This window comes from Geospiza fortis, unplaced genomic scaffold, assembly GCF_000277835.1.
Source record: "Geospiza fortis unplaced genomic scaffold, GeoFor_1.0 scaffold78, whole genome shotgun sequence".
NCBI lineage: Eukaryota > Metazoa > Chordata > Aves > Passeriformes > Thraupidae > Geospiza > Geospiza fortis.
In genome coordinates, this window is record NW_005054339.1 from 2,894,736 (window position 1) to 2,907,713 (window position 12,978).

General features: G+C 45.7%; 1 protein-coding gene across 1 annotated transcript in view; it reads left to right on the forward strand.

Moving 5' to 3' along the window:
* The first annotated feature begins 3,966 nt into the window (after positions 1-3,966).
* DNAH1 (dynein axonemal heavy chain 1) overlaps positions 3,967-12,978 on the forward strand; it is a 67,372-nt gene continuing 58,360 nt past the window's right edge. The window contains exons 1-8 of the mRNA XM_031058155.1: positions 3,967-4,112; positions 4,668-4,740; positions 7,212-7,386; positions 7,889-8,045; positions 8,574-8,706; positions 9,639-9,800; positions 10,319-10,571; positions 12,439-12,596. Coding sequence (XP_030914015.1) covers positions 4,002-4,112; positions 4,668-4,740; positions 7,212-7,386; positions 7,889-8,045; positions 8,574-8,706; positions 9,639-9,800; positions 10,319-10,571; positions 12,439-12,596 — 1,222 coding nt within the window. The 5' untranslated portion in view covers positions 3,967-4,001. The remainder of the gene's footprint in view (positions 4,113-4,667; positions 4,741-7,211; positions 7,387-7,888; positions 8,046-8,573; positions 8,707-9,638; positions 9,801-10,318; positions 10,572-12,438; positions 12,597-12,978) is intronic.

A 12,978-nucleotide genomic window follows, 5' to 3' on the forward strand; every position in this document is an offset into this window, starting at 1 on the left:
CGGGGCCGGTGTGCCTGCCTGGCGCTTCCCCGCGGAGAAAAGAACGCGTTTAAAAACCCAGAGGAAAATCAATTTTAAAACTCTGCAAATTGTTGGAGGGAATGGGCGGCTATAAAACTCGAAATTACTTTCAACTCTCTTTTTAGAGTGGAAGGGTTCTGAAGTACGGGATAATGTTTAAAGCAGTTTGTTGAGAGCGCATCACCTTGTCTGAGCTTATATTGTAGGGCTTAAATTATAGGAGGAGGGAATTTCTGCATGTTGGTGTCCAGATGGTCTAGTAGCTGGGATCCTGGCTATACACAGATAGATAGATTTTAGATAAATACTAGATTTCAATCTGCGGTTTTGCTTAGGGGTTAGATGATATTTAAAGTACTATTCTCTAGTTCTGTTGCAATTTTTAGCCATTTTAAACCTTATTTGAAAGAAAAGAGTACCATTTTGTCAAAGCTTTGGATCAAAGAATTGAAGTAGAGGCAACAGATCAAAAAGCTCATACCAGACGTTGAGCAAGACATGTGGGAGTTTGACTCTTGGATGTGTAAAGCCTGGATTTACTGAGAAATTGTAATTATAGTTTTGCCACAATGACACACAGACGCTGTAACTAATGTTGTGTCAGCAGTGCCATAAGAATATGCTCTCAATTTGAATAGTTCAATTTAGCATAATACCTCATACCTGGTATATCTAGGAAACATGCTTTTCAGGTGTGAGGGAGCATGACTAAACTAGTGCAGAGATAGGTGTTTCAGCAGTCAGGAAAAGATTTTATAGCTAAAGCTGGGACAGCTTGGTGCCAGCCTGATGTTTGCCAGCAAAGAACAGGGAGATGCTCCCAGGTGTGCAAGGGGTAGAGAAGGGTTACTGAGGAGGGCAGAGAAGCTGCTTTCAGGAAGAAAAGATGAACTGGATTCTTATTTCCTCCACCTTTGTGCCCCTTCTTATCAAAGGAGAGCCTCAGTCCTGAGGAAAGTGCTCCAAGTAGGGAAGGACTGAAGGCTGTGAATGTGGCAGCTATCCAGCCCCCTGCTCCCAGCTCTGGAGTGTGAGGGGGCACTGGGCAGTTTCACTGTTCTTCTTCAGGATCCCTCAGGCAACCAGGGAATCCTTGAGCACAAGGATTGTGGTACCAGCAGCAATTGCTGGCTGAAAGCTTGAACTGCTGTTGTGTGCTCGCTGCAGGATGGAAGGTGTTCTCACCCTGGCTAATGCATGCCAAGCTCTGCTGCCCAGGGATGAGGGTCTGGGGTAACCCCTGGATGGAGGGAGGGGAGGACAGCCCTAGGTCTGCATGCTGCACAGTCTTTCAAGGCAGCTGGTGTTGGAAGCTTGGAAAGAGGGAACTGCTCTCCAGTAAACTTCTTGGCTCAGCAGTTAGGCTGAGTGAAAGAGAGAGGGTCTCTTCTCGTCTTTCAAACCAGCCTGGAGACCATTCCTGAGAGCTGGATGGGACCAGCCAAACCACCTAGCTGGAGGCTAGCACTGAAGTTAGCTCCCCCCATGCTCTGGGAACCTCCTTGTTAGAAATCCAGACACATCCCAGCAGCTGGGGTGGCAGGAAAGTAGGATTCCCTTTGTGCTTAGCAGTTCTCCCATATCCACATCAGCTTTAGTGCTCTCAGACAAGCTGTTTTAATTATTTCTTTGGGGAGTTGCTGGGAGAACTTTGGATGCCTGGATTTGTTCTTTATTTTAAGTGGTGTGTGTGAGGTTTTTTTGCAATTGGAATCACAGGGACCTTCCCTCTGGGCAGATGGGAGAGCATGATGGGTGTTTCTGATCTGGACACTGGGTAGGGGTTTGTTTTGTTTTGACATAAGTCCTCAGGATGGACTTTGCAGAGGTGTGAGTGAGTACACAGTGAGCAAAGTAGCAAAGAATTAGGCTTGCTGTGGGCTGTCTTGGTACACTCTTCCCCAGTCATGGAAACTTGTCCATCATGGGCAGCAGCCACCTTATTTTGGTTCTAGGCAGAGATTGCCAGTCCTGCTAAATTGGGAATGGATTCAGTCCCTCACCCCTACTAAAGGTTCAGATGAACCTTGTGTCCTGGAGCTGGCTGCTTTAATTGGATGGTTTTAGGGTTCTGGTGGTAAGAGGCAAAAGTCCAGCGAGCCATGTTGGCGTGCTGGCCCTGCTGCCAAGGAGAGGGGATGCTCAGGTGCCACATCAGGAGAGGCCCACAGGGCCGTTCCGCCTCGCTGCTGTTCTCCCAGCCAGTGCAGCAGGAGCCAAAGAGTCCAGCAGTGATTCATCAGGAATCCTTGGATCTTGGCTGATTCCAATCAGTCCTGCTGGGCTGCTAAAATAGATATGGCCAGAGCATAAAATAGCTAATAAAAACAAAATCCTCCATGGAAAATTCATTCTTCAAGGTGTGAGGTTCCAGTTGCCATGCCAAAGCAAAGCTGAGAGGAGAGAGATTGGAGATTTTCTAGCTTGAAAGGAGGGGAGGGGGTATTATTGATCTCATCTCCCAGGTCTTTCCAATCTGTTCGTTTACTCCATTTCACTTAAAAGATTCACATCATGGTAACCTTGATTTATTATCTGATTTCTTTTTTGATTCAACCTCTCAAAATTGTGCACTGGCTTGAACCTGCAGTAATAAACCAGCACAGTTATTCCCTCTTATCTCTGGCATGCATGTAATGCTTTCTGTGCTGTACCCGGTTCATTCTCACAGACAGGCAGCAAGGTGAAATTCTGAAAAGATTGCCCTCTCTCATCAGGAGTATAGGGCAAACAGTTTTCACTCCATTCAAGAGCAGAGCAGAGAGGGCATGACAGGAAGGGTTATGATGGCGTTGTCTCCAGGTCAGGATGAGACTCCAGACAAGTACTGTGCCAGCTGTGGCCGTCTAGACCAGGCAAGGTCTTTCCAGAACTTAGCTGTGGAAAGCTGGAAGACTCCTGCTGCAGAGGCTTGGCTCCCTAAGAAAGGTCCTAGCAAGGGTGCAGGAGGCAAACCACTAGTCAGGTAGGGCTGGATGAGGAGTCTGGGTCTAGCCCTGAGCAGGAATTGATCAGTTAGCTGTATTGGCCTGGAGTACCTTTGAGAGACGCCATGGAAAGCTTTGACTCATAATTTATAGGAATAAGCTACACAGGTATGTGTACACCATTATATCAGTGCATGCATGTGCAGGCTGGAGGGGTTTGTGTCACTTTAGCTGTTTTAATTAGTTACAATAGTCATCTCTGTGTTTAGACAAGCCTAAAACCAAGGGTTGCATTATCCTCCTGCCAGAAGTCTGAGAGCTGTTCTTAATTGGTATCTCTGAGTGCACAAAGGTTTTTATAAAATAAAGCTGTACAGCTGTGATATTTGCCTGGACTTGAGTCTCCCAAGGTGGAAGAGCAGAAATTATTTGTGAGCTGAGCAAAAATATCCCCTGCAGGAGGAGAAAGAGAGGAGCTTCTGGCAATATTTTAATATGTGTTAGGTGATGCTTAAACATCTGTCATGAATTATTTAAATGAAAGAGGCAGACTTACACCTGGGAGTAGCTGTGTTGGTATCCTAGGCTGTAGCCTACTCCCACTGGAGTCAAGTGTGACTAGGTTTTTAAGGGATTTGGGTGCAGCAAAAGTAGTACTTCTCTTGTAGTCCCAGTTTAGTCAAATTCTCCTGGCAGCCTTTTGAATGCTGCCACAGATCCGGGAAGCCCCTGCTGCTTAAGGAAAGCAGCTTTTCTTGTGTATTCTGCTGGTTTTCCCACTCCAAACTCCATCTGGAGTAATAAAGTGATCTGTTTCTCCAGGATTAGTGAGCCATTGAGGCAGCCACATGAGTCTGATGGCCCCCAGGTCGTGAATGGTGTGGAATCAGGGGATGGAACCCTCCGTGTTACCCACTCATTGTAGCAAGTCAAGGATATCCAGCACTGTGAGAGGGTGTGGAGGAGTGCCAAAGATACAGTGTGTGCCAGGCTCACTGTCTTTCCACTCACAGGAAGCCCAGGGTTACGTCGCAGCGTTGTTCTCCTGAGAAGATGGACAAAGCAAGGAAGGAATTGAGGAATTTTCTGAGTAGGAGCCAACCTAGCACCAGCAGTGGGGCTTCTGCCGATGTCCCTACTCCAGGACCCTCCAGTAGCTTGGGGGTAAGTGCAAAGAGCAGTTCTTTCTCCAGCACTGTCCTGAAAGGAAAAGCCTGATGGTACAGCTGGTGTGGACACATACAGGCTTCACCCCAGGTCCTAGCCCTTCCTTTGCACAAAGAGGCCTTTGTGCAAGACCCTGATCTTTACAAAGTGAAGCCATGAGGCTCATCCTGGCCAGAGTTGTGCTGCCTTCCTCTGTAGCCAGTGACAGCAGTGTCACGATTGCCTGGTTTGGGATGCCAGTATGGCAGGGCAGGCTGTGGTTGTGGTGATATATGGCAGTAAAACCCTAATGACTGGCTGCCTAATCAGCCCCCATTCAATATCCTAAGCTGACATCAGGCCACATGCTGCTGGGAGATACCCTGCCCCTGTGCATTTGGCTGAACTTTTCAGGTAATTGTGTCTCTGAGCCTTTTCTGACCACTACTCACAGTCTCAGTTGTCCCTAAAGTGTGGTAAAGTCAGTCTTACAGTCACACTTTCTCTCTGTACCTCAATGATCCCCACTCACACTATGCCACAACTGTGCTCTGACACTTCGTCACATTCCAGGGTGCTTCTGGTGGCCCCCACACGTCCCAGTCTTTGGTGAACCAGGCAGAGCAGGAGCAGCACACTCCTAAAGGTAAATACACTGAGAGGGAGCAAGGTGGGCAGGAAACTGAGCCTTAACTGCTCAGGTCGCCTATAGTGGGCATGCTGGGAGTTAGGCTGCTGCCTCTGGGTTCCTGCTCTGCTTTCATTTTCAGTGCTCAGGAATGGTGCTGTGCTCTTTGAATATCCCTTGAAAAGTGAATTTCATTTAGAGGTGCAGCAAAGTGATCTGAGTGGGTGGTAAAACCCTGCTTCCTTTTCTCCTGGATAGATCCACTTCCCCCAGGGTTCAGGGTGGACTGTGCTGTGGGAGTTCTGGTCCTGCTGCCAGGAGAACACTGAATTTGCATGTGCTCTTACTGTGTATGGAGCCAGCAGTGTCCTTTTCCTGTGAAAATCATAGAATATTCTGAGTTAGAAGGGACCCACAAGGATCATCAAGTTAAACTGTTGGCCCAGCACATGACAACCCCAAAAATGGGACCTGCCTGTGAAAGCTGTATTTGGGATTTAGGTATAGCCAAAATCATGGCCTTCCCTCATTTATTTATTCTGCACCCAGCTGCACCCCAGAGCAGATTGTTCTCCCTAGATGCAAAGGCTCTCTGTGTGTACAGAGCTGCTGGTGCCACCTGCTTACAAAAACGTGTGTCATGGATGCTCAAATATAGGAACAGAGAATGGTTGAAGGTTTGCCAGCACTCTCCTGGCCCCTAGAGCACTCCTGGGGATATGGATCATAGACTGGCAGTGGGTGGGAAGAAAGTGTGTGTGTGAGAGGATTTTAGAGAAAGATGGGAACTGTATATACCACCCTCCTGTGCTTAGATGTGACATTTATTTTCATGAGTGAGGACAAATGACTGCTTCCTCAAGTGAATCTTGACAAGCTAGACTCATCTTTAACAAGTGGAGACAGAACTCTATTTATGATCTGCTGCTTCTTCAAGGGGGAAGAAGCCATCAGGTTGGAAATGTAAATGCAAATGAAACACTAAGTATTGACATAAATAGTTGATAGTGCACAAAGTGCCATAATGGATGGTGCCAGGATTTGGCAACAATAAAGTGACTAAATTGGAACAGCTGTGCTCCTTGACAAGAAATACAAATCAGGGCCATTCTGTAAAGACCCCAAGCAAGAGATGTACACGAGGCTAAAGAGCTGCATTTTAGGGATTCCTCAAAATTACTTTATGGACCATGCAAGTGTTTAAGAGCACATTCATGCCAGGCTAGCTGCCCTGCCTGAGGGAGGGAAGTAGAGAGAGAGGAGCCACTTAGAGGCTATTTCCTTTAGTCTCTAAGCAGACAACGTACAGCTACAAGGGTTGAGCCAGGGGCCATTTTAGAAGGACAAGGGAATGACCTCTTAGAGGACCCTTCCTGTACCTAACCATCCTGAAACATGTCTGGCTTTAGCATTATTGGCTGCTCTGCACAATTGCTTTGAAATCAAGGGTCACATCCACGACTCCAGAAGCACATGCAACACAGTGAACAATTGGGTTCAAAGCTTGACATTCAAAATACCCAATTCCAAACCAGAACCTTACATTTCTCCTTGATAGAGTGTGAAAGTTCATCAAAGGAAAATCTCTCTCACTCCACTAAAATCTATTTTTAGTTCAATGCTTAGCTCTGTCTAGGGAATAGTGCTTTTTAAAGCTTGCATGCAATTACTTAATTTAGGTTAAGCTTCAAATTCCCAGTTTGCTGCTGTTCTATTATTTGCAACTTGTTTAGCAATATAAACAGTTTGGTTTATTTATGGGGTAAATGACATGGTTTAATTTCTGCCAGTTCTTGGAAATGTATGCTTTTTCCTTAGTCCAAATTTCTGTTGAAAACGTTTGGCCAAATGGTAAGATTGTTGGCTGTTTAACTCAATTTTTTCTCACACCATTGCTGATGTGAGTGGGTGGTTTGATTGAGCAAAAGCTGAGAAGAGAGAGGTTTGTCCCAAGGTGTGAATAGGCACTTCAGGAGACAAAGATGACCTCTGCAGCTTCTTTTCCCCTGTAATATTCATAAACCCTTTCTCACCACCTTGACCAAGCTCCTCTCAGCTATGACTGACTCTTGGTCTCAGGGCCCCCCAGAGAGGCAGGAGGATCCTTTCTGAGGGTGATGGAAGCTGTGCATTAGAGACAGTAATTGCCCACTATCATGTAGAGAGTCTGTAGCAAAGCTGGGAGCAAAACAGAGCTCCTGAGAGCCAGGTCAGTGCCTTGGCTCCCAAAAATCTGCATGACAGTAATTCTCAGTGGAGTTTTCTTCTATGCCATTATTTTGATACTGGAAAACCATAATCACACCTTGTAGCAGGAAAAAAAAGGTCTTTCTTTCTGTTTCTAATTTGACGTCTGCTTGATTTCTCTTACAAATCTAATGAAGTGACTTCTGCAGACAACCCCGTAGACAGCAGAGTCCTCCTTTGTGTGTGAATGTAAGGCAAAGTGATGCCTGGTGGTTTCAGATGTGTCTCTCTTTGTTTCTTAGTCACAAAATTCAAGCTGCCCGCAAACTTTAAAGGTCTCATGGAGAATCAAATGGTTGGACCATCCACTGAGATCCTTGCTGAGTCAGATTTCCCTGAACAATCGTTTAAGCCCAAAGTGCAGATGCCTTTCAAACGTGTTCCAGGGCAAAACCCTCGGAAGGTTGAAGTAGAGAGGTAAGTAACCAGAAGGTAGCTAGAGGCACATCACTGTGGAATGGACACAGCAGATTAGAGTGTTGGCTTTTGCTTTCAAGACATAACATGTCAAAAATCCCTAAGAAAACCTTATTCTGTAAGGCAGTAGTCTCCAAAGTGGGGCGTGCATGAAATGCAGAGGATGCAGAAGACAATTGACTGGGATGCGAGAAGAAAACATTGTTTTTTAATAGTGTTTATGTCATCTTTTTGTCATTCTTTTTTTAATTTCTGGTTTTGTGTGTGCTCTATAATGTATTACTACCGTAGTACAGTATATAATTTATAGATTGGAGTAACTGATCTTTCTAGGTCACTTCCACTGAATTATTTTATGCTATAAATGAAGAAATAGATGTGGATGCGATGTGTACCAAAAATGTTTTTACCAATAGGGGTGCACAGTGAAAAAGTGGACTTGTAGGCATGGGAATGCCTATAGGCACATGAAGTGGTTATTTGCTCTTCTGATGTAATCCAGGAGGAGACGGCTGTATCTCACCTTTGACATTGCTGAGCTCCTGGCCAGCAAGGGGATAGACTCCAATCAGCTGATGCCAAGGCACTATGACCCTGATGATATGCCACCTATTGAGGAGACAAAAGATTCTGTGTTTCCCATCTACCTCCCATTACAGGTAAGAGAGCACGTTTGGTACTTGTGATCTGTCTCATTGCTTATACCACAAGAGGTTTCTGAGATCACTTAGCCAGTATTGACACAACAAGCAACAAAACAAGGAAATGCTTTGGAGCTGGCTCGGGCACTGAAGGGTCTCTGCAAGATGCTGAGCATCTTCTGCAGGGTGCCCACAACTTCTATCAAAACTAATAGTCCTTGAGAGCGCTTCTCACTGGCTTTTGTGTGTCCAAAGGAAAGGTGTCTCCTGTTTCCTTCTGAATGCAGTAGTCAGCAGTATTGCTGCAAGAAACCTCTCCAGGTGTTGGTTTGTTCTCCCTAGGAAAGGGCTGGAGGTACAAATACTGCTGCCTGGGAAAAAATTGTCAGCCAAATATCAGCACAGATTTTGCACCTGGACTGATTTCCATATTTTGTAGCCTATTTAGGAACTGCATGTTAATGTTTTCCTCTCATGAAATTTTTTATTGGGTGTTTTCTTGTTTTTGGAGTAAATCCTAATTTCCCTCATGTCCTTGCTTTTTAGGTATTTGACAATGATGAATTTGACTGTCGAACTCCAGAAGAGTGGATGTCACTAGGGCTGGAGCCAGGATCTTCTGATAGAAAGCCAGTGCCTGGAAAAGCACTTTTACCCACAGATGATGTACTTGGACATGGTAAAACTTGAATCAGTTCCTGCTCAAGCAGGGCAACACTAATGGTTACAGGCCCTTTCAGCAGAAGGGAATGTGTAGATTCTGATGAGTGTAGCTCTGAAAAGCCATATCTCATTTTGGTCAGGCTCAGGCAGTCAGAGCCAGAGACCAGAGTTCTCACTGACTGCCAGTCCTGCCCTGGACCATTTGCACTTTGGTAAAAGTTGCCTTTGCCTTTTGACTTTCTGTCAGCACAGACAGAATTTCTCTTTATTGGTGCATAGCTATCTTCATGGAGTTAGGGCACAGTATGTTCTGCCTGCATTTCTCTGCAAGTGCAGGATCAGAAGACAAGTTCAGACTATAGTGAACATACAAGTAGTAAACCTGAGCCAAATTAAGTGATGTGGACATTGTTTTCCAGTCATTTGTAGCCTTCTCAATGGGAAGGCATTACTAGGTACAGTTGTACTGATGTCCAGCTGTGGCTGCAGCTCACATTAACACATCTGCAGTAGCTTTAAAGTCTGGGAACTGGCATCTGCAGCTCTGGAGCAGCCTCCAGAGGCTTGGCTGTCTGCAAAACTGAAGCATAAAACATAAGCTCTGTGTATCCTTGGACAGCCAGCGTGTGATGGCTGAGTTCTGTCTGCAGCTGTCTTGGGGATTACCACACCTGATCACTCCTCAGGTTGAATGAACAGCATAATGCTGTCCTGTCCTGTATCCATATTGATATCAATATAAATACATATCTGTCTGGTGTGTGCAAAATGCTGAAAATTATAAGCTGTAAGACCTAAATTAATTATTTAATTGGTCACAGCAGAAACTCTGTGAGATTGACTGAGATTCAAAGGAGCAAATGGCATCACCACTTGGATCAGGAAAGTCCATTTGCTGTAGACTCCAGGAGAGTGGACTAACCCTGTTTTAATCCTTGGCTCTCTCAGAGGACCCCAAAAGCCAGGAGTTGATCTACAAGTGGATTGATGTTGGTGTTCTGGATTATGACAAGGAGACAGACCTCTACTTGGTCCATAAAACAGATGAGAAAGGTCTGGTGCGTGACGAAGAAGGGAGACCCATCATCAATGGAGGAAGAACTCCAGAAGGTGTGTTTCAAATAAGGTCTTTTGGGACCTGTCATGTAGTCTGAGAGCCAGTTTATTACCCACACTTGTCCTAGCTGGACATGGGAAGGACACCAAGTCATTTAATCCCTTTCACTGTTATCTCTCTTGATATGTGTCTGTTAAACTTATCTGAAAAAACCTCCAGGGAAGAGAACTCCACATCTTAATTTGATCCCGTTTGAGGTTTTCCCTTTGTAGACACCTTTCTTTTTATTCCTTCTCCCATCCTTCCTGCCTTCAAGGAAAGTAAAATGTTGGGCTTTCTGGGTAGATGCCATTTTGAAAGGGAATGTGGACAGATTAAAATGATGTACTCTTCTCCTGAAAGGTTTAGAGATGCTCCTTATATCTTGCTGTCCTCAGCTTTGGTCCCTCATTTTGATCTCCCAGAAGCAGCTCAATTATCCTGTCCATCGAAAAGCTGCTGTCAGCACTGCAAGCCATTCTGAGTTTTGTTTTCCCTGCAGCCTCTGGTAAGCTGTGCTTTGATTTCCCAGGAAGAGCTCCACTGTTGCCATGTCAGTACTGGGTGCCTCGGGTGTGCCTGCAGTTCCTGGCCGAGGACCCGCAGGTGTTTGCGGAGCGCGTGGCCTGCGCCGACAGCCTGCGCAAGAGGACGCAGGGGCTGCTCATGTACCACCTGTACGTGGACTGCATGCCCACAGAGGGGCTGGACACCATCAATGAGAAAAGCCTGCAGAGGATGAAGCGCTTGGCTGTACAGACTCCCAAAATGAAGGATGAGAAGAGGTAAAGTTTTGGGTTTTTGTGGTTGAGATGACTTTTGAGGTATTAGAAAGTTTCTTTTTTCCCAGCCCCGCGACCAAAGAAGAACTCGCGATTCGTTGGTTCTGCTTTTCAAGGTTGTTTATTTTTTCTTATTTATTGCATTCGTGCTCCAACCTGCTGAGATTTGTCCAGCAGGTTGGGTTGTGGCACAGCCTCCACCCTTGGGGTGGTGTTAACTTTTTATACTAAAAACTATTTACTGTGTACTTTATTTACAATAATTTTTCAATATCTATCACCTATGTTAGACAGTGTGTTTCTACTCTAAACCAACCAAAAAGTGTCACCATCTTAGCAGAAGATGGAGGACAAGAAGAATGAGAAGAAGGACAGGACACACCTAGATTCTTCCATCTTGCTTCTTGAACTCCCATTCTAAAACCCCAGAATTCTGCCTTTTCACCCTGTGATAAATTAACTATTATTCTACTCAAACTCTTGTAGCTTGTAAATCCTCACATAAAGTTGGTAATTTTTTCCATGGAGTAAAATTGAAGGCACAGGTGGTTTTGACCCTGTGCCAAGGTCTCTGAGCCCCTTGCCAGGATCTGAAGTCACCCAGGGCAGCCAGAGGAATGTCCTGGGTCCCAAGAGTAAAACATCATATACTTGTCTGGGGACTCAGCCTTCCATCCATAAACATTGTGGGACTTCATAGGGCTACAAAACGAGTGTCTGTAGAGGCAGGTCCTGAGCAGCCAACTCACAGACCATGGGTCTCACCTGCCTTCTGTTCTGTGCATGAGCACGCCACTCAGTTGCCCAGAGTGGCATCAGAAGGAGGCAGAGCAGCCCCAGGGGACACCTGTACAGGATGGGTGGGCTCTCAGTGTTTCCAGCTGAAGGAGTTTCCATATGCAGACCCACCAAGCCATGCTTACCCCTGCAGTTAAGTGGCCTTCAACAGCAAGAAAGTTGACAAAAATGGGATGGCTGACCTTGCTGTCCCCCTGTGCTTTTGAGGAACAGATCAGTCATTGTTGTACTGATCTGCAGACCACCCGTTGTCTCCAGAGACCTGGCTGTTGTCTGCTGGTGATCCTTCTACCTATTAACAGCTGCTAAACAATTCAAAGGAAGATCTGCACAGGGGAAGGCAAACAGAACAGGAGATCTCCACCTGAATATAATGGAGTATCTCTTTGTGATGCAGTTCATATTGGGGAGGCATTTTAATGTCCCTGGGCTGATGAATCATGAGCCACTGATGGTGTTGCTGGGAATCAGCCGTGACTGATTGCCTTGCTCAGAAATAGGAAGGTGTGAGGAGCTGCATGGTCTGCCAGCCTGAACTGGAAAGTAGGAGAGTAATTAGTCTCTGTGAGCAGAACTACAGGGATAAAGAAAAGTACTCTGCCTGCTCGAGGTAAAGGATGATGATTTCCTAAGGCAAATGGAGCAGGGTTTCAGCACTTATGTGAGTGTTCTGGCTGAGGAAATGGACAACAGGAGGCAAATGGGAGGCCAGCTTGGATAGCCCAACTTTTCCAGAACTGCCAGCTACTTTCTTTAGTTGGTGGTTATTTCTCCTTCTCTCTGTAATGTTTCTACCCAGTGAAGATGTTGCTTTGAACTGAAAAGACACTTACAGAGGCTACAGTCCTAGTCCTCACTCCCTGCGTGCCTCTGTCATTAAAAGTCCAGTTGATACCTTTGCTGGCTGCTTCATTGTCTGCACAATTCTCCTGATGTGTTGAGTGGTAGGGGGGCTTCTGGGTTAGCACATTTGGGAGGGAAGGAGAGAGGGGTGGAATTTGCAGTGAAGCTACAGACATACACATGCTCAAATGCCATGGGTTCTCAGTGTTTCTGTGTCTTGCAACAACAGCATGTTAGACCAAATAAGCACCCTGGAGAAAGAAGTGAAATTAGACTATAAACACACCATGAACATGATCAGCTTTGACAGAGTCGTCGCTTCCAAACCAGAGATGTTTTCTTTTGTTACCCTTCCAGACAAAGAGCAGAAGGAAGCACCAGAGAAAGGTAGGGGACGCAGTGAAGCAGTTTGCATTCTTGTCTTTGATAGGATTCGTGGTTGGTTGTAGGAACTCTCAGGTTCATGGTAATGATTAGAGTTCCAAGGGGCAGCAACAAGAGATTATGTGAGACTTTTGAGTATGTCTCCTCTTTTTTAGGGTATGTTTCCATGCTCATGTTCCCTCAGTATAATTAGAACTCATCAGCTAAGCTGCAGTAATTCTGCAAGTGTACCCTTAATGGCACCAAATGTTTGGCAGTGTAATTGGCTTACCACTGTGCTAGGGCTGACTGCCTTGCCTTTGCTGTGCCCAGCTGGGAAATGCCTCAGGTGTGGAAGAGGGCTCAGGCTCCTTCAGAGTCCCTAACAGGAGGAAAAAAGCCCCAC